The 21,115-nt window shown below is 45.3% G+C and overlaps 4 protein-coding genes across 7 annotated transcripts in view; 1 reads left to right on the forward strand and 3 right to left on the reverse strand.

The window, feature by feature from the left end:
• ATPAF1 (ATP synthase mitochondrial F1 complex assembly factor 1) overlaps nucleotides 1–8,723 on the reverse strand; it is a 30,561-nt gene extending 21,838 nt beyond the window's left edge. The window contains exons 1-4 of one of the 3 annotated variants that reach the window (XM_059374641.1): nucleotides 8,292–8,723; nucleotides 5,151–5,259; nucleotides 1,392–1,442; nucleotides 731–793 (exon numbers count right to left, since the gene is read on the reverse strand). In XM_059374641.1, the coding sequence (XP_059230624.1) occupies nucleotides 731–793; nucleotides 1,392–1,442; nucleotides 5,151–5,259; nucleotides 8,292–8,611 (543 nt within the window). In that variant the 5' untranslated portion in view covers nucleotides 8,612–8,723. The remainder of the gene's footprint in view (nucleotides 1–730; nucleotides 794–1,391; nucleotides 1,443–5,150; nucleotides 5,260–8,291) is intronic. The other 2 variants (XM_059374643.1, XM_059374644.1) reach the window with 2 other exon arrangements.
• A 1,235-nt stretch (nucleotides 8,724–9,958) lies between these two features.
• Nucleotides 9,959–10,930, reverse strand: LOC132001723 (TM2 domain-containing protein 3-like). The gene is given in 2 exon segments (XM_059376550.1): nucleotides 9,959–10,239; nucleotides 10,242–10,930. Coding segments are annotated over 2 exon segments (525 nt in total). The 5' UTR covers nucleotides 10,615–10,930; the 3' UTR covers nucleotides 9,959–10,087.
• Nucleotides 10,931–13,593: 2,663 nt separating this feature from the next.
• On the forward strand, nucleotides 13,594–14,869 carry TEX38 (testis expressed 38). The gene is made up of 2 exons (XM_059376794.1): nucleotides 13,594–13,645; nucleotides 14,277–14,869. Exons 1-2 carry the CDS (start codon nucleotides 13,609–13,611, stop codon nucleotides 14,867–14,869), a joined length of 630 nt encoding a protein of 209 aa, XP_059232777.1. The 5' UTR covers nucleotides 13,594–13,608.
• A 2,295-nt stretch (nucleotides 14,870–17,164) lies between these two features.
• The window catches only part of EFCAB14 (EF-hand calcium binding domain 14), a 38,073-nt gene continuing 34,122 nt past the window's right edge, over nucleotides 17,165–21,115 (reverse strand). For both annotated transcript variants that reach the window (XM_059374639.1, XM_059374640.1), the window contains one exon: nucleotides 17,165–20,643. In XM_059374639.1, the coding sequence (XP_059230622.1) occupies nucleotides 20,468–20,643 (176 nt within the window). In that variant the 3' untranslated portion in view covers nucleotides 17,165–20,467. The remainder of the gene's footprint in view (nucleotides 20,644–21,115) is intronic.

Raw genomic sequence — 21,115 nt, forward strand, 5'->3', positions numbered from 1 at the left:
TATTTCACACACAGAGAGAGGACACAAACATGGGGGGGTGGGAGAGGGAGAACCAGCAGGTGCTCAACTGACTGAGCCACCCAGGCCCCCTAGAGTCTGTGTTCTTAACAAATACACTATGCTTTTTCATAATGAAAGCAGAACTTTAAGAGTATTCAACTGGCAAGGCTATCAGAGGTGGAGAAGCAGGGAGGAATAAGAACAGGGAAACCTAATTAGGTAGTACAGTATGCCAAGAACACAGTACTGACGATTTTAAATAAAATGTGGGCAATGGGGTTGGGGGCGCCTTGGTGGCTCACTCATTAAGCGTCTACCTTCAGCTCAGGTCATGATCCCAGGGTCCTGGGATCAAGCTCCGCATCAGGCTCCCTGCTCAGCAGGAAGCCCACTTCTCCTTCTCCCACTCCCCCTGCTTATGTTCCCTCTCTCACTGTGTTTCTCTCTGTCAAATAATAAATAAAATCCTAAAAAAAAAAAAGATGTGGGCAAACGGTAATGAAAGAGAAGGGCGTAATATGAGTTGATTAGACATATAGGAGTAAAATCAAGAAAGGTTAAGTTTCTTCTGCCATTTTGTTTCACATAATTGACCACTTTTGCTTTCTATGACCACCTTTCATTTTGGCTGGAAAGAGGGGTCAAGAAATATATGCTCCTTTCTCCTTTCAGATTTGGCTTAGAGAGCACACATTTTCATAAAGTATGCAAGCCCATTTTCATTCATTACCTGTCTTACTTCTTCTGCAGTTTTGTCTTTCACCATCTCAATGTTAAAGATTGAACTGAGAGTCTGAATGAGAAAACAAAAGGCAATTAACATCCACAATTAAAAAAATAAAACAGTTTAGCTACCTGTAAGCCTTGTGGGAAGCGACAGATCGGGACAGTGGAGCCGATCTTCAATAAGTACAGAGTGTGTATAACAAAACCTGAATGCTCAGAGAAGTGAACCCCTAAGCCCCAGCAGGTTTTCATAGTCCTATTCCTCGGGAGTATCTATAAGTATTTTCCAAATGCTTTACCCTCACTGAGGAGCACTGCAGCATTTTGCAGCTGGTAAGAAGAGAAAATCTGGTTGTCACCTTTAACTGCTATTCTACTGGGGTGGCTCCTTATTTGCAAATTAAATGAGTAAACATACTTTGATTTTTAAAAACTACTTCCTATAGAAAGAAAGCATATGACTAGGATTTCCTTCATATTTCCTCTAGCACCCTCAGGACCCACACTATGCCAGAGATTTATCAAGGACATAAAAAGTCATAGAAATATTTTTCATCTCTACAGTTGGAAAAAAATCACAAAATCACTGAACCACAGTAAGTATGTTCAAATCTGCAGTTATAGATATTCCATATGACTTCAGACTTAGATCTTTAGAAACCTACCTTGCCCTTAGTGAATCCTCTGCTCACAGGATGTTTCCCCAGGGCATCTGTCTGAAATACATGATGAGACAGGATATTTATCTGTACACCTTGCTCATAAGAAAAATACCATCATGCTGGGTTAGGTGCACAATATCTCATTTAGTAATCTGACACTTAACTCACTTTTCTCCATTCTATATAGTAACTGTACACACTGTTCTATGAGTTATTGTTTGGAGACAGCTTTTCTATGACTAAGCTTTTGAGATAGAGAGATGAGAAAAGACTTGTTAGTAACTACCATCTTCCAGTACGTAGAGTCCATTCTGTACCTGCCACTACTGATAATGAGGGATTCCTTCCCAGAATGAGGCCTGCTTGAGGTTTCCTGTGCTCTGCTCTCTGATCTGCTCCACAGCGAGCCACAAGGAGGTGAGCAATGGAAAATTGTATTTTCGAAGGCTGTTTCTCATGTGACACACTTCTGATGGCAGGCATCCTTACCAGACTAGTCTTTCTAGCACTCACTCTTAATATCCCTCTATTAAATTAGTGATTATTTCTCTAGTCCACTACCACTGATAAAGGCCATGGCCAGGAAATCCTATTATGAGATTGCTGATAACAGGGATGTGTTGTTCTAAGTCTTTCGCTCAATTTTTCAGTTCAAGTCCATGCCTTTCAGGAGGAGTACAATCTACACCTGGTATTCAGAGGCTGAGAAACACTGTCTGCATAAAGTCTTGTCTTTTGTTACTCTGTGCCTCAAAGAATCCAAACCTTTAATAAATGATGCCCACAGAATCAGTACCAACAAATTAGGCAAAAGTCTGGTGTAGAAAAATCTGTTGGATATACCATTGTCTTTTTGGTCATACCCTATATAGTGGCAGCATCCTAATGTAGTCTGTCCTTCACTCATAAACTTTCCAGAAAAAGAGAACTGATTTCCTTTTCATACCACTCACCTTCAGTTGCACTGTAAAAACAAAACAAATGAAACCCTCCATTTGCACAGCTGCCTTCACCTTTTAATCAACAAGCCCTGTATATTCTTTTCCCACAGTGTCCCTCCAATCCATTCTTTATTTCCATTTGTACTTTCAGAAATAACAAATTTAAGTCCAAGTATAAGCTTATTGCATTTTATTTTAAATTAAGACATTACTTAAGAGAAACCATTATTTTATGTATCAGAAAATGATGCCAACCAAATAATAGCACAATACTTTCATATCACCTCAATTTTAAGACAGTTCTGGAGATGTTGAAATGCAAAAAAAAAAAAAAAAAGTGGGTTTTAGAACCAATGAAATATGGTAATTAAAATTATAGTTGAAGGTATGTGCCAAAAGCCTTAAGAACACTTAATAAAGCATTTATCTTTTTTAAAAATTTTATTTACTTATTAGAGAGCGCATAAACAGGGGGAGTGCCAAAGGGAGAGGGAGAAGCAGACTCCCCACTGAGCAGGAAGCCTGACTTGGGGCTCAATCCTGGGACTCTGGGATCATGACCTGAGCCAAAAGTGTCTCAGACGCTTTAACCAACTAGCTACCCAGCGTCCCTTAATAAAACATTTAAATGGGTACTTTACTATTTCCATGTAGGTGCTCTAGAAATCCGTGTGGACAACTCTTCTGTTATCACAATAGTTCACTGGATGAGGACATTTGTATTTGTGAGCGGGTAAGCAGTGCCAGGAGCTGCAATCTTATAAAGGAATTGCACATTGTGAAGAATTTTCCCTCACTCTGCACTTTTCAGTGTCTAGCCAGATGTCCTCATAAGTGAAAAACCTTTTTATAATTACCTGGGTCTAGACTCTAACCTCTGTTTTGCTTTTCCTTTTTCTTTTTTAACATGGCTTTAATAAACACCCTAGTTTTTTAGAAACACAACTACTATATAACCTAAAAGGTTGCATATTGTGAAATCTCATGAGGATCACTGATAACACCGCTCACAGTTTGGGAGTTTTGAAAAGTAGTGACACAATACCCCTAAACCAGTCAGCACTTGCTGCTTACGTATTCATGGTGATTTCATACACAGGTAAGAGCCTCTGATGACTGAATTAGGTTTCACAGCATAATTGTGTTCAAGAATTTATATACTAAAGTTCACTCATAAAAATTTCATTTATATTACTCAATCATTGTAGAAATTTCGTATCATCTACCAAATAAATATTTTATTTAAAAGTTCCTTCCTTGTGACCTCTGGGTGGCTCAGTGGGTTAAGCATCTGACTCTTGGTTTCAGCTCAGGTCATGACCTCTGGGTTGTGAGATCAAGCCATGCATGAGTCCTACATCAGGGCTCCATGCTCAGCAGGGAGTCTGCTTAAAGATTCTCTCTCTCTGCCCTTCCCTCCATTTTCACCTGTGCTCAATCATGCACACTCAGGCACACTCTCTCTCAAATAAATAAATCTTTAAAAAAAAGTTTTTGAGGTGCCTGGACGGCTCAGGTTGTTAAGTATCTAACTTTGGCTCAGGTCATTATCTTGTGGTCCTGGCATCAAGCCCTGTGTCAGGTTGGGGGGAATGCTGGGTCTCATGTGGTAGGGAGCCAATGACTCAGAGCAAAGTGAGTGGAGTCATTAGCCCCTTTATCTAGCTAAATATGAAAGACAGTAAGTCATTATTTACCCAAGAGTTGCCATAATTTAAGGTAAATCTTGACTTTGCATCTTATCATCATGAAAGTGAATTTCTATGCCTGTTTACAAAAGAGGGCAAAGAGCTTTTCCATGTCATATTCCAAGTCTATAATACAGTAATATTCCAAGAGCTACTGATTTGTAACCTTGGCACTGTAAGTGTTTACCATAGGAAATTACGTTTCTTAAAATATTTGTAATAGAGACTTGTTTGCTCACATAAGGTTGTAAACTATGTTTGTGATAGGAGGTTGAATTTGCTCCCCAACCTTATAATGATTAACCCAGTGACTTGCTTTTGTTCTCATGAACTCAACCAGTAATTAAAAGACTGAGTGGATTCTCTTAAAATTTAGAATACTCAAGGCAAAAAAGTTACTGTCCAAATTAAATAAACATCTTTCATTCTAAAACACAATGCAGAATCCCAATTTTCCACTGTATGTTATTTCAGGCCCAAACAGTCCACACCTGGATTATTGTATATCCTTCCTGGTTTCAGCCTTTCCCACTCCAATTTGTTCTATATACCACCCTAGGTTAGTACTTTTCAAATCACAGGCTGTGAAATCAACCTGGATTTGGCCGGGATTGTGGCGAAAGTTTTTTTAAAAGAAAAAAGAAGTGCACTGGATGTAGTAAAAATAAGCATTGCTTTGTAAAAGCTCTGCTTCAGTTACAATCACACACATGTATATACTGAACTGCAGTGTAAAATAGATTTCCTACTGCAGATCACTGTTTGAAAAGCACTGTATTAGATTTCAACATGCTTCCCCCCAGCTTTGATTCTTGTTTAGGGTGAGTAGCTATTACGCACTTTTCTCTCTGGAGCTCCAGAGCCCCCCTGCCATGTGTGCTTTGCCTTAACCATTCTACCACACCCGCCAGGAGCATGGACTGTCATTTTCATCCCTCTGTACCTCTACCATGACCACAGTACTTTGCCAGAAAGAGGAGGATACCATTTATGGTTGGAGACTGAGCTGTGTAGAGAGAGGCTACATTCAGTTCATCCAGCTGACCCATCAGTGAGCCCACTCCCAAGATAGGGTTGGGAATGGGGGTGTAGCACACTGGGGAGCCAATACCACAAAGAGGAGCAGGTCTTACCTTCTGTTCTACACATTTGATAAAGTCACCTTGCCTGGAGTGCCCCACTGGCTGCTTCCGAAACTCAATGCGCTTTTCCAGTCGGGATTCAAAAGCAGCTGGGTCAGACCTGATCAAAGGTAAACCAAAAGTGAAAACATCTGGGACTTTTTGAATTTAGAAATAACAAAGGATCATGCTGCACTTCCAGAGAGAGAGGACACAAGCATTCAAAGGCTGAAGGATTTGCCTATAAATCAAGAAAGTGGAAAAATAAATCCAGTTATTTAATTATTGTTAACCTTCAAGGGGCCTGTGTAACATTCTTGTCCTGCAGGTTACTTCTTAGAAGATGTAAACCTTGGTCCCTCAGGTACTAATACTCTGGGTGCTTGGAATTCAAATCCTCAAGAGGGCACTCTGAAATCATCTCGCTTGGTCATTCTACTCAGGCAGAAATCCAGTAGCCTAGCCGGTGTCAAGCTTTTACATGAACACATCTAGCTCTGGACATCTTCTTCTGCCCATGCAAAGGTTAAACATCTGTTTATTCAGATGCAGGTAATTTAGAGGCATTTTGTAGGAAAAGATTTAGCACCTGAGTTTCTCCCTGACTCTCTCTCCAAAGCACTGGCTCCTGCAAATGAAACATCAGAACTGGTCCTTTGTGTCAAAACGAAGCTGGTCTTCCGGCCCGAAGTCCAAGTTGAGGCTGCCATCCTTGTTAAGAATTCTTCAGGCTGTGTAGCCAACGATGTGATATTTGGCACTGTACACTTTGGTGAAGACATCATACAGGGATTACAGCTCCTGGGCCATGAGACCTGTAGTGTCATAGGTGTAGTCTGCAGGATCCAAGGACATCCTGATCACTTCTCTGGTGGAGTGATTCCTGGTCAAGACATTGTATGGGGCCCCTCTTTCATAAAAATAAGTTCCAGAAGTGACATTAAACATTATGCCCTTCATGCCATTACATGGGCAGATCTTCTTCCTTCCCTCCACAGCAGGCCAGCAACTCAGTGCAGAGTCACTCCAGGGGTCCTGTCCTGTGGGGTGTGGCACCTGCTGGGGCTGTAAATGCCAGGACCAGGGTTAGTGCTGCAAATATCCACAGTCAAACCTGGGCTGCCATGGTGAGTGGATAGGGAGTGAGGGGTGGCCTAGGCACTGGACTCTGCATTCCCACCTTGGACATCTTTTATTATTAAAATGTTCTGAGCTTAAATCTATTCATCTATATCTTTCACACTCAAGAACAAGAAAAAATGTCTAATCCCTTTTATCTGAGTACTTGGAAATTGCTATTATGACAGCCCTGAAAGTTTTCTTTAAGTTAAATTTCCTTAGTTCTTTTGGCCCTTCTTCATACATGTGATTTGTGAGTATTTCCTCACTATAAACCTGCTCTTTGGACACCCTCCAATTTGTCCACACTCTAGACATAGTGGGCCTGCAGCTAGATCAAATATTCCCAATTCACCAATGCAAAGTGTGATGCAAAAATCCAGATACTGGGCTGAAGGGGTGAAGAGGGCATACAGCCTTGTCCTGCTACTGGCTCACACCAAACTTGTGGCTGGTGCTCCAAGGGCCCAGGTTTTAGTGAATGTAGAGAGACTGACAGATGCTACAGCATGAAAACCTTGTGTAGAACACTAAGGAATATGGACATTATCTAGAGTCACTGAGGGTGCTTTGGGATGCTCACTCTTTGAGACAGCAGCATGTGTAAATATTGATGGAAATGACCTTGTGGGGAAGGAGTATAAAACCAGCCATTCATTGTTTCATGAGTAGGAATGAGGGGGAACTGTGAAGTATCCAGAGTATAAGTAGACAACTCTCCTAAGATGTAGCCTGTGAAAGGGATCAATGAGAAAAGGCTGGAGGGGAATGTAGGTCAACGAAAGGTTTTAAAGAAGAGAATTCCTTGGAGCGCCTGGGTGGCTCAGTGGGTTGAGCCTCTGCCTTCGGCTCAGGTTATGATCTCAGTGTCCTGGGCTCGAGCCCCACATCAGACTCTTTGCTCATAGGGGAGCCTGCTTCCCCATCTCCCTCTGCCTACTTGTGATCTCTATATCTCTGTCAAATAAGTAAAATCTTTAAAAAAGAAAGAAAAGAAAGAGAAATCCTTGAGTATATTTGAATGCTGCTGGAAAGAGGGCAAAAATATTCATTCCTTTATTCTGTCAGTTTTTTCAAAAAGGGAGGAAGGTCACCACAGCAGCAGTGAGACGGACTGGGGTGGAAGAGGGGAAGACTAGCTAAAGGATGACTGCAAGAGTCCAGAAGATGATGGAGAAGTACATTCAGGCCATGGAAGTAAAGATGAGACAGAGCTCAAGGAAGTTACAGTATGCAGCTTTTGGTTTTCTTTCTAAGACAAATGCTTGCCTACCCTGCCAGATTCTCTTCAAAGCCACTCTAATTTTCACCTTTCATTTTCTTCACCTCTTTCCACTTTAACTCTTAAGACCCTCTCTTGGTCCCCTTGCACGCACCTCAAGCCTCTTGATCTCCAAGTCCTTTCATCTGGAAGCTGAGGGGTAGTGTTAGAAACCCTGGATTCCAGATCAGATGAATCCCAAGGAGCTCTGTGTCACCTCTGGCAGGTCTTTGCTGCGGATTCTGTTTCTCCCTCTCAATGAGAGGGTTCAATGGATGATCTGCGACTCCATTAGTTTTTGATGCCTTGCTCTCTCCCCCAACCTCCTTTCCTTGTATTCAGGGCTGTAGCTAGAAGCTTAGGAACCCGAGCTCCAGGCCAGGCCTCAGTGACTCAATATGTGACCTTGAGCAAGTCAAGTCCCTTCTCTAGAAGGCTCTATGTTCCCATTTCTATAATCAGGGCAGGTCTCTTGGAACCGTCTACCTCATTAAGGCTGACACAGGAATCCACCTCAGCGTTTTGAGAACTAGAGCACAGACAACTCGCGGAAGAGCCAGGACTTTGCGGAGACGCTCGTTTCTGGGACTAGCTGTGTGATGTTAGGAAGTCATCCTGCTTCTCTGAGCCCACAGACAGACACATCACCCACAGAGTGCGGACAGTAACCGAGCCTGCTTCGCAAGGCTGTTCTAAGCACTGAAGGCGTGGGGTCCACCAGAAACACGCCGCCCCTACCCGCCCGCCGCCGGCCGGCCGGCCGGGGTCCGCACCTGCGCAGCTGCTGGATCTTGTCTCGGTAGCGGTCGTAGAAGGGGTTGGCTTCGAGCTCGGCTCCAACCCCGCTGCCGTCGGCGCCCCCCGCGGGGCCGCCCGAGCCGCGGCGCACCGGGAACACGCGCAACTGCGCGGGGGACACGAGCCCCAGGCCTAGGGCGCGGGTGCGCACGGCGCACAGCCCCCGGTACAGACCAGCCACCTGCAACACGGCCGGGCCCGTTCCACCTGCCGCCGCCACGGCAGCCATGGCCGCCCCCGCCTCCTCCTCCCCCGGCGCGTCGGCCTCAGCCCGCGGCCAGCACGTCTGCTCCATCGCGCTGCCGGTCCGCCGCGCCCCTGCTCCGGCACCGAGGTTCCGCGCGCTCAAGGTTCCGGGCCCCCCGGGGCGGGGAGGCGGGGGCTCGGGGCTCGCGACTCCGCCACCCGCTCGGCCGGCGGCTCGGGGTGCCGCCGCTTGTCTCCTCCCCTCCCCCGCCCCAAGTTTTCCCGGCTCCACGCCCTCCCGCTCGGATCCAGCAGCCTCCGCGCTCCCTCTCCTCCAGAAAGCCGCTCGGATTTGCTGCCTTGCAGATTCTCTGGGCGCTCGCCGGCGTTAGTTGTCTGTTCTTCAGCATCCAAGCTCCTTTCCTCAACTATAATCACAGTAGCAGCTTCTCTTTCCTGGGTGTTTCTTTGTGCAGGGCACCATCTGCTTCATATCCTGTGAGACAGGCCTTTTCTGTTTTTTACAGATGCAGAAACTGAGGCTGAGAGTCATTAAGAGACTTGCCAAAGTTCTACCCAAGGACTGAACTCTTTGCAAGATGCCAGCTGCCTCCAAAGCCTTGTCTCCCTCTGCCTCTTGACACCCACCTTGAACTTGAGCCAAACCTCTTCAAAGAGACACCTGTGTCTGTCTCTAACAAGTATTGATTTGGGCTGTTTTTGATTCTTGTAATGCTCTTTTTTTCCCTCTCTGTTGACCCAATACCACCATCTTCTTCATCCCCTTGAACCAAGTGGGAGTTCCTGGGGTCAGACACAGTGACATCAACATCTCTGTATTTCACTTTCTCCCAGGACAGGGCCAGGCCTGGAGCAAGCCCACTACAATGGCATGATCAGTTTGCCTTTTCAGAAGTCCTTCCTGTCTGGGTCTTACCTGGTAGAAACCCCTCATGAATGGTGGACTCCTCCGGGGCAGGAACAGAGCGCCTTCGACTTTTCTCAGTCCAGCCTGCACTCATAGAGATTGGCCCTAGGCCCTGGCCTGTGCTAGTAGTAGTGTGGTGGACTCGAGATTAGTAAGTCCTTCGAGTGTGCTGACCTAGACCTGCCTCAGGACCCTTGCACTGGCTGATGATCCCTCTGCTGGGATCTGCATGTGGCGGCCTCATCATTGATGGCTCAGTTCATAGGTTGGCACCTCAAAGGAACTTTTCTTGATCCATGCTGTCCCTTTATATTCTTTATCCCATTACCTCATTTTCTTTTCTTCATAGTCGTTATGACATAGTAGTTATGATTAGGTATTTATTTCCTTGATTACTACTAATTCATGGATCTTACATTCTAGAAGGATGAAAGACAAAAAACGAAACAGCTGACCCTTGAACAGTACCAGTTTGAGTCGCAGGGGTCCACTTTTTTTGGTTTTTTGTTTTGTTTTATTTTATTTTACCTTCATCAAAGCAGGCAAAGTACAGATGCTGTACATTAAAAACATACAAATACATTAGTCACAGCACATCAACTCCTACCGGCAAAGAGACTTCAAAGCACTGCTCCTCTCTGAAGCACATAACCATGGCTAAATGTACAAAGAGCCATCTGCTGGTCCCACGTAGCCAACGCCAATCAGCGTCCATATGCCCAGGCCGCCAAAGCTGAAGAGCTCGCCGAGGCCTTCCCGCCACTGGCCCAGGTAGAAACGGTCGGCTCCAAACCCACCGAGGGTGATGCCAGAGCAGTAGACCACTTATTACCTCCAGTCCAGTTGCAGTACAGCATCTTTGGAAAAGTACAGTTACCCAGGCAATAAATGTGGTCCCGCACGGTGCAGTTGGCCATGTAACGCTGCCGGGGATAGGACACCGTCATGCAGCTGGTGGAATTGGAACACTCATAATCCATTTCTGGAAGCTGCCAGCAAAACCTGCAAGTCATGTTGATGATGAAGTTCTTTTGGGATTTGAAGTCTTGATCAACACAGGTAACAGAAGGTTTGACTGTGCAGTCAAAGGTGACAGGTTTCCCATAGACACAGGAGAAATTTGTCTTGCATTCTACACAGTCTGCAGGAAGTTTGCTACACAAACCATTACTTGGACACTTCATCACATAAGGTGGGATATCAGTACTTTCTGCTGCCCTGGGAACTACTGTGAAAGTACGTGTTGGGCCCGGATCCTTTATTGACTGAGCCAGCGGCTCAGTCAGTGGATTTTTTACAACACTGTAAATGTGTTTTCTCTTGTGATTTCCTTAACATTTTTCTTTTCTCTAGCTTACTTCATTTGTAAGAATACTTATTTTATTGTAAGAATATGACATATGGGGGCAACTGGGTGGCTCTGTTGGTTGAGCTCCAACTCTTGATTTTGGCTCAGGCCATGATCTCAGGTTCACCCCCTACCCCATGCTCAGCATGCAGTCTGAGTCTCTTGCCCTCTGCCCCTCCCCCCGCTTGTGTGCATGGGCTCTCTCAAAATAAATTTTTAAAAAAGAGTACAGTATATTATATAATACACATACAAAATAGGTGTTAATCAACAGCTTGTGTTATTGGTAAGGTTTCTGGTCAAAAGTAGGCTATTAGTTAAGTTTGGGAGAGTCAAAAGTTGCACATGGATTTTCAACTGTGCGGGGATCATAGTCCCTAATCCTCTGGTTCCAGGGTCAATTGTAAGGTTAGGTGATGATATAAGCTATGCAGGAAAACAAAGCAGGTTAAGAGAGAGAGATAGAGAGAGAGAGATAAGGGGATGCTTGAGCAGAATGCGGATGGAAATGAGGGAATCATCTGTCTGGCTATCTGGGAGAAGGGCCTTCCAGACTGAGGACACAGCAAGCGCATAGGCCTTGAGATGCAGGAGCATGCTTGTCATGCTTGTGGGATAGCAAGGAAGTTCTTACATGAAGAGGTATGGGGAGGGGCAGTTAGAGCACTCTGGGCCCTGTAGACCTTGGCTAAGGACTTTGGTTTTTATTCTAATTAAGTTGGAAAGTCACCGTAGGCTTTGAGCAGAGAAGTAACATGCTCTACTTTTATTTTTTTAATTTACTTTTTTAAAGGATCATTCTGGCTTCTGGCAAAATACAGAACATGGAGGGAGGCAGGGGCAAGGATGGAAGCTCTCCCAAAGGTGACCAATTTGTCCTAGTTTACCTGACTTCCCTGGTTTTAGCGTCAAAAATCCTATGTCCTGGAAACCTCCTCAGTTCCAGGCAAAGTGGGATGGCTGGTCACCCTATGGGGAGACCAGTACTCCAAGTGGTGGAGGGTGGTGGGTAGAATGCAGTGATAGTGATGGGAAAGGGGTCATGTTCTGGATGCGTGTTGAAGGTAAGACCTAACGATTGTGGAAAGGAGTGAATGTGGCTATGAGGAACTGAAAGGAGTCAAGGTTGACTTACAGGCTTTTGTCCTGAACAACTGGAAGGACAGAGTTGCCATTTACAGACAGGAGAAGGCTGAGATAGGTTTTGGAGGATGGCTGATCGGGAGTTTGGTTTGGGGTGTGTTCCTTTGAGATAACTTAATAGACTTAATCCCCTTTAATGGTAGGCCTGTCAGCCAGGCTGTTAGGTGAAGGAGTCCAAAGTCTGGAGGAGCAGTTTGGGCTGGAGATAGAAAGTATGAGTTGTCAGTGCTTGTGTAATATTTAAAGCCATGAGTCTGGAGGTGATCACTGACAGAATGAGTGTAGACAGAGGGTGGAGGATCCAGTCCTGGGGCATGCTGGTAATTAGAAATCAGGGAAAAGAGAGATCAGCAAAGAGACTGAAAAGCAGGAGCCAGTGAGCTAAGAGAGCAGAGCTTAAGCGGAACCTGGAGGGAAATCAGAGCTGAATAGTGCCCTGAGTCCCATGCTGGGGGACTAGAAAAGGGGAAGTGATTAAGTGGTCCCACAAGCTGGGCTAGGCCCAGGGCTGCAACTTCAGGGAGGGGGACTTGGGCTTCATTAAGGTGAGGCTTTCTAACTGAGCTGCCCCAGGAGGCGTGGCAAGTCTCCAACTTGGGTGAGTCCGTGCGATGCTGACTGCTGGGTAGGGGACATCTACCTCCAGGGCTCAAGCATCTGACAGGAACTGCCCTTTGAACTGGAGATGATGGGATTTGGGGAAGCCAACAGAAAAGACTGTGACAGAGTTGGGGGACTGAGCTGGGCCTTGAAGGATAAGTAGGTATTCAGTCCAGGGGAAGAGGGGAGGGACTCCTGGGTGGAGGAGCAGTGCGAGCAGAACTCCAGAGATGTGAAGAGGCCAAGAGTCTGGCCTGGTCAGAAGGCAAGGTATGTTAAGGATAGGGAGGATGATGAGGCTGGAAAGAGGTGTAGGGCTGGATGGTGGGGCGTTCCTACAGGGCCTGATGCCCAGGAAATACTTGCTGAAGGAAGATAACTAAACAAAAGAGAGATTGTAAGAGCCAAGGATGGAGGCACTGATCACTTAGTATCCTGGAGCAGGTTTTCTCCTGCAACTTGGTTATAGAAGTCTTGAAGGCAGGGCGCCTGGGTGGCTCAGTTGGTTAAGCATCTGCCTTTGGCTCAGGTCATGATCTCAGGGGCCTTGGATAGAGCCCCACATCAGGCTCCTTGCTCAATGGGGAGGCTGTTTCTCCCTCTACCTGCCACTCCCTGTTTGTGCTCTCAAATAAAATCTTAAAAAAAAAAAAAAGTCCCGAAGGCAAGGCTACCCAAAGTTGTGTGTGCTCCCTGCCCCATTCTTCCACTGGTGACAGGTAACCATCAACTGTTTCTTGAAGCCCAGAAACATGAATAGACCCCTGAAACACCTGGGGGCTCTTTCCTGGGGGCTTCTCTGTGGACTCATCATAAGAGGTGGAGGGCAGACCGTTCAGTGGGTGGGTCATTCCCCAGCAGTAGAGACACACTAGGCCTATGAGACATCATTGGATAGAGTCCCTTGCTTCCATTAGCCCAAGACTTCACAAGCCCTGCCCCTAGAATGTTTACTGCTTAGAATCCAGTGACCTCACCTTTAGGGAACAATGGGACTAAGTATTCCAGGGCCTTCTATTGGCAGGGCAGATGGGTAGGTGAGCTCCCTCTCCCCAGAGCTATCAGCTGGGTACCAAGGCTTGACCTTATGGATTCCCAGCAGGAGGACCTGAGCCTCCCTGGTGGTAAATGCCCTTCTAGTCCCTGCCTCTTGCCTTGTGCCCTTAGCAAGGGACAGACACTCAGGGAAGAGCTTTTACATGGATGGGGTGGGGGTAACCCGTATGGAGGAGTGCTAAGCAGATAAGATATACTTTCCTCTAGAAAACTAGGGATTGAGAGCAGAGATTGTTTCTCTACTGAACTGGGGGTGGGGAGGGGTGCGGGGTACAATGAATACCCTAGAGCCATCACAGTTGAATGGGTAAGGGGTATGGTGGAATGGGATGGGACATTGGTGTTCCCCATCACCTCTAGACTTACTTCCTTGATGGGCTTTGCCTTTAGTAAGTCTTCTACATCAGATGGATTGGATGGGTCCAGGGTTGGGAACAGGAGGCTTGACCAAGTCTGGGCCGGTCATGCCCCCTCTAGACCTAGCTTTCTTGATCTGTAAAGGGCTAACAGTGGCCTGAAATCATAGCATTGACTGAATAAGAGAATGATGAGACAAGCCAATGAGGAGGGAAGGGAGGAATGGAGAGAGTGGTTGAGTGGATTGGATAACTGATGACTGGGTTAGGGAGAGGAATAAGAAATAGCTCAGGCTCCAAGTTAGAGTTATCAGCCCACTTGCCTTTTTCTTTCTTGCCTTAGTGTGGGTCTCACTGTACTTCGGCTTCCTGGGGCTGTGTTCTGTCGTAACCGGTGGCTGCATTCTCTTTCTGCACTGGAGGAAGAACTTGCGGCGGGAAGAGCGCGCCCAGGAGTGGGTGGAGGTGATGAGAGCTGCCACATTCACCTACAGCCCACTGTTGTACTGGATCAACAAGCGTCGACATTATGGCATGAACACAGCCATTAACACAGGCCCTCCCCCTACTGTCACCAAGACTGAGACTGAGGTCCAAAATGCAGATCCTCTGTGGGAGCTGGACATCCCTGAGAGCAGGAGCTCTGCTGCCCAAGACAGCAGCCCCAAGGTGGAGGTCCCCACCCTGCTACAACCTCCGCTGCAGCCCCTACCTTCCCCCATGCTGCCGTCCCACACCAGTGACCCCGTTCCGATTCCCGTCTTTCAGGAGGTACCCTTTGCTCCTTCCCTGTGCAACCTGCCCCCAATGCTGAACCACTCAGTCTCCTACCCTTTGGACACCTGTCCTGAGAGGAATGTCCACTTCCATTCCCTCCCCACTATGGCCCATGGAGACCACTGCTTCAGTACCAAGCCTCTCGCTTCAGAATTATAGCCACCTCTCCAGGGTGGGAGCTGGAGGGACCGGGGGCGGGGCAGGAAAATACAGCTAATCCCAGGGAGGTGGTATTGACACAGGCCAGAGCCCATCTGGATGTCACATTATGAAAGACTGAAAAAAGCCCAAGGCTCCCTTGTGTCTCATTTGTCGTTAGGAAGGCAATGTCCTTTCCCTGTTTGATGGGGGCACTTTGCAAAACAGCTGAAGGTCGTAAATGGAAACTGGAGGGTTGGCTGTGGGGAGAGACACCAAATCAGTACTCATGAGTTCACCATTCCTCTGTTCAGTATTTAAGACCAAAAACGTATGCCAGACTGTGGGCCAGGTATCCAGTGGTACTGCTGTTCTGTGGGACATTAAGCACAGCTGCCACAAGAGTGAGAGCTGCTGGGGGTGCATGAGCGATAGCAATTCACAGTGGCCGTGTCACATGTAAAACAAGTCACTGTGACATCCAGGAGCTATGCTGCATTGCTGGCTGAATCACATTTTTTTTTTTTTAAGGATTTTATTTATTTGAAAGAGAATAAGTGAGAGAGAGCATGAGAGAGAAGGTCAGAGGGAGAAGCAGACTCCCCAAGGAGCTGGGAGCCCGATGTGGGACTTGATCCTGGAACTCCGGGATCATGACCTGAGCCAAAGGCAGTCGCTCAACCAACTGAGCCACCCAGGCGCCCTGAATCGCATTCTTTAATATTGATGATGCACTGAGTTCTTTTACGGTTGTCTCCACATTCTGTCTAATACAAGAAAACTGCCAAATGGACCTCACAATCCTCCACTTATAAAAAAGACAGTTTCCAAGGGCATCCTGTTTTCATGTTGCAGAGTTAGGTCTCAAATTCACATCTGCCTGGCAACAAGTTCTTGGTCTTCTCAGCATACACTGTAGTGTCCCTTCCCTGTTGAAAAGTCCTGTTAGAAAACACGTGGCAAATGATTGTGTTTGTGTGTGTGCACATGCACATCTGCAGGGCATAATTAACTTGGTCCATGGATTGGCTTAGGGGGAGGGCTGGTTATTGAACCCTTTAAAATTACACACAAAATGTATTTTTAAAAATCTTTCTCAAAGGGATCCATGGACTTTCCGAAAGTTAACATCCACACTATATGGAGATATTTTTGTGCATTTTGGAAACAATCCTAAAAGGAGAGACAAAGAGAATACTGGTTATTTGATCCCACTTTAAAGATAAGCAAGCCCATGGGCACCTGGGTGGCTCAATTCGTTGTTTCCTTTCAGCTCAGGTCATTATCCCAGGGTCCTGGGCTCAAGACCCCTCATCAGGCTCCCTGCTCAGTGGGAAGCCGCCTCCTTCCTCTCCCTCTGCTGCTCCCCCTACTTGTGCTCTCTCTCTCTCTCAAATATTAAATAAAACCTTAAAAAAAAAAAAAAAGCCAAACTCCATCCCCAGGAGATAAATTTTCCCCTTCACTTTGGGAATGAGGAAGTCATCTGACCATATTTGTAAATGAGTTAAACTTTATGTTGTCTTCCTTGAAGGGAAAGGCCACCCTGACCGGGTATGTTTGCTTATATTTGTATGATCCTAGAACACCAGCAAACTTGTAGAGTTAATTTTTCTTATTCTTTTTTCTCTGTGTGAAAAAGTCCCAGCCCCTATATGGCCATTCTCTTGGAATGGGTTTCACAGACCCGCCCCAACCCTGTATAAAAAGGCAACAGAACATTCCTTGTCAACGCGCCCTTCTACTGAATCTTAAAAAACAAAAACACCTCCAAGAAGCAAACAAAACAAAACAAAACAAAACAAAAAACCAACAAACCCCCAACCAGCCAACCAAACCAAAAAAAATCCCCCAAACACAAAACACCAGTGAAGACCCAAGTGGAGCTTGACTGATAGAGACAGAGGAAGGGACTCCCTCCCCACTTAATCCACCCCCTCCAACCCTGAAGATGCCCAACCAGCAGCCTTCTCTTCTTCAGGCTAGATGCTGTTTTTTTTTTTTAAAGATTTTATTTGCCAGAGAAAGAGGGAGGAAGCAGCATAGGGGAAGCAGGCTTGCTGCTGAGCAAGAAGCCTGATGTGGGACTTGATCCCAGGACCCTGGAATCATGATCTGACTTGAAGGCAGAGGCTTAACCAACTCAGCCACCCAGGCGCCCCAAGATGCTGCAGTTTTTAAGGCAGATTATTCACCATCTGTTAGTGCTTGCTTTAAAAAGGAGAGTCTATAAAAATAGGGATCAAAGTAGATTCTTGTTTTCTTAGTAATTGAAGGTATGGCGGGGGAGGGGGGAACCATTAGTCACAGACACAGTGGGAGAAAAAGGAAATGTTTTATTTAGATAAATTAGCTGTATTACTGATATGAAATAAGCAAAGCTCAAGTCACAGACACCTTGAATTCACTCTCCACAAAGAACCAAAATTGCTCAGACATTACCAAAATAGCTCCGCTAAAGCAAAGTAGATTTACATTTCTTAATATGAGAAAACAACAAGGTAGGTTAGGTTCATATAACAAACAATACACACTCTATAAAGTCTCAGGAATACCCAAATGTGTTCTGGTTTGGATACGAAAGAAGGGACCACATCTAGCTGGTGTTGGTAAGTAAGCCAATGAGGTGTGGAGCAAACAAAAGCTGTCACTAAAAACAACTCAACAGCAGCCCATTATGAGTATGAGCCCATCACAGTCAAAGTCTTCAACTGTGACCAGCAAGACCAGCAGTGGCAGGTGGGAGCATTGGAGTTCCATCCAGCAAAGCAACTTAAAATGAGGAAATGGCCGCAGGTGTAGGGTGTCCTGTCCTCAGTGCCAGGTCCCTCTCTGCCCTTAAGAGGATGCTACCTTTCCCCCTAAGTCAGGTTTTCTACTCATTTGACTCTTCTCTTCCTAGAAGACCTTTTTGGTCCTCTGATTTCTAAGGAGGCTCTCGAAGTGAACATTATCCCAGAGAGTACAGGCAAAAAAAAAAAAAAGAAGGACCGAGAAGCCATGCTTTGGGTCACTTAGGAAAGCAGTAGGAGGAGCTGCCAGGATGAAAAGGTAAAAGTATTTAAAACAAACACCAAAACCCAATCTTCCTCTCAGAGCTGAGACATGAGGCAAAGAGGCTTGAGTACAGTTCAAAAGTTACAGGTTAGGGAAGTTAAGACAACTTCCAAAGAAAACTCCCAAATTGTCACTGAAGAATAGGTTTGTCAAACTCTTTAAGCCAATGAGTCTCCTCAACCTGGAACAAGAGTTCCAGATGCCCTTGTTCTGCCTGGAAGCTAGGGCAGTGGCACGGCAAGGATATTCACAGTCTTGAGAGTGTGGCCGGAACACCTCTGCCAAAGGCGACAGGAAGTCCAGCGGGCTTCAGGACCATGCGAGCCAGATGAGCTCGAGGTGGGGCGAACAGCTGAGAAACTGAAAAACAAAACTGAATTCTCCAGGTGGAGCTATCTGATACAAAAGAAAAGTACAGACCACAAAGAGTTAAGGGGTCCTCAGAGTATCTGCCTATGAATAAGAATTTGAAACTAAAATGGACAAGCTACATTACCCTCAAGTATATTTCATATAAATCAGTTCTCAAAAAAATACCTTCCAGGTACAGACATACTATTTATGGTACAGTATATACAAATATAGGAGTATAATTCAATTTATTGCTAGAATTTTATTTGGTTGTTACAAAATCTGTAAGGGTATATATATTTAAAAGGGGAGGGGGTGTTCATGGAAGGCAGCCAGAAGAAAAAGAGTTGTCTTCAAGTTACCTAAAGTGCCAGGCTAATTTTATTTTAACCTTTCTAAGAAAGAGAGAGAGCTCACTAGGCAAAAAAAAAAAAAAAAAAAAAAAAAGGGTTTTTTTTTTTTAATAGAGAGAAACACAAGCCATAGTGAGGTAAGCAGACACATTCATGGGAAAATACTTCATCTTGCTTTAACTAAATGTTCATCCTTTCAGGAAAAAAAAAAATCAAAGTTAGTCAACACTAAACTGAACACCACATAAAGAAAAAACCAGCCCTTAAATGTTTAAAGGTGCTCAATGGCATCCCTGGGTAACAGGGCAACGTGGATGAAGTTAAAATGGAAACGAGCTCTACTAAAGAAGTCTGTGCCATGAAAACTCTAGTTTCTCCCTGACTTGGTCTACAGAACAGTTAAGTTCCACAAAGTTCTTCCTTTTGTGTTGCCCAAGGCCTGTTTCTAAGAACAGCACAGCACATACACACACACACACACACACACACAGGTGACATGGAGATGTGGTTCCTTCCAGTCTGGGGACCTTTTGTACCAGACCCATGGAAGTATTTAAAGGGAAGAGTATTGCACATGCTTGTTATGAGATTTGAAAAAAACTTGCTACCATCATGTGATGCCCCCTGCTTGATACTGTTCGGCATCCTCTGGACAGAATGCCTCTAGCTCCTTGAGCTGACAACTGTAAGGGAACCTGACCTGATTTCATGTGCTGCATTTCACAGCAGAGCATAGAAGAACACTTCTATGTTCTATGTTCTGTGAGCATTTCACAGAAGAACATACGAAGTTCTTCTTGGTAAGCCTCCAGGTGAAATGTCAAGGGGTTTCCTGGGTTACAATGAGGGGCAAAGCTATCCCCTAAAGCCCCTCCTGGGTAGCCAGGTGGAGACAGTGAGCAGAGGAGCACAGACCTGCTGTTCAGAATGGAGGCTAGGCCAGAGGTGGCAGCCAGCTACAGCTGAGAGAGGGTTGAGTGGGTGGGTGGGGGAAGACAATGTAGCTCACCCAGTGGGGAAAATGCAGCTCCCCACTGCAGAACTGTTTATGCTCATAAACTCTGAAAAAGATTAAAAGTGAGAAAAACCCCCAACAAGACTTGTCTGGTTCACAGGTTGGGATCAGCTGAGGATACAGCAACAAAGAGCCAGACTCTTACTTTCCTGAGCCTAGAGGCAGCATAGTCCTGACAGGGTCACCTCCCCAAATCTGGTCCTCCAGCTTCCAGGCCAAACCCCACAGCAGCACCTGAAGGAGGTACCTTAAGGAGACATGGACATAGTTTTACTGTTACCACATTAGTGATTTTTAATAACAAGTCATTTGTTCACAGCCTGTTTCAAGCCATTCTTCTGACGTCCCACAAAATATGCACAATTCTTTCTTTCATTTTAAATATTAAAAGGTCTAGCTTTTAAAAGAAAGACATTTTCTGAGTCTGTATAAAGTGCAGCTAATTTAAGGCAAATTTATGTGAAATATAAAAGGTGGCTTAGTCTCTCTATATACACATTTTCCAGTTTTAAAAGAGAAGGTCTCCTTCCCCTAAAAAAAAAAAAAATTTAAAAAGGAAAGAGAAAATAAGAGGGCCTGACTTTTTTTTTCCTGGCAATTTTGAAATTAAGATCTTATTGGCTTTAGGAAATCATAGATTTCTGAATATCATATAGGTAAAATGGTCTTTTTTAAAAAAATAACTTTTCTTTATAGCTTTTTAAACAAGTTAAAAGGTGGCAATGTGTCTGCTACAGTAGTCTGGAGGATCGACAGGTAAATAAAAGGGTTGTTTGCGTTAGGTGAGTAGATGTTAGGTAGTCCTGGGTATATATACCCATTTCTAAAATATGCCCGATGAGGCTAGACACCTAAAGCTACCCTTAGCTCCAGGAAAGAGTATCTTCCATCGTCATCAGAATCAAATGCTCTCAAAGTCTCAAGTTCTGGTACAGCAGAACCTAAGGAGTTCCTGATTTCCTGGTAGGTCAGCTTCCCATCCATGTCCTGGCCAGTCTTGTGGAATAAATCCTGAAGATCTGTTAAAAAGGAATTACAAAAAAATGTTTATGTCTATACATATAGCTGAATTTACTCAATAGTTTTAAAAGTAGTCTCAGTTGAATGCAAAGCACTAAAAGCTCTTTTGCGGACTTTGTTTCCAAAAGATAAGGCTTACTATCTCACTGAATCAGATGAACTCTTGACCCTTTAAGAATGAGACGAACAGGGACACCTGGGTGGCTTAGTCAGTTAAGCGTCTGCCTTCGACTCAGGTCCGTGGGATGGAGCCCCACATCAGGCTCCTTGCTCAGTGGGGAGCCTGCTTCTTCCTCTGCCTGTTCTGCCTGCTGCTCTCCATGCTTCAGCACTCTCTCTGACAAATAAGTAAATAAAACCCTTTAAAAAAGAACAAGAGGAACACTGGAACTATCCTTCCAAAATAGAAGCAGTGATAGATAATCACAGAGAGAAATGAATGGGCTGGCATTCTCTCTGTCCACAGCTTTC

This window comes from Mustela nigripes, chromosome 14 (assembly GCF_022355385.1).
Source record: "Mustela nigripes isolate SB6536 chromosome 14, MUSNIG.SB6536, whole genome shotgun sequence".
Taxonomy (NCBI): Eukaryota; Metazoa; Chordata; class Mammalia; order Carnivora; family Mustelidae; genus Mustela; species Mustela nigripes.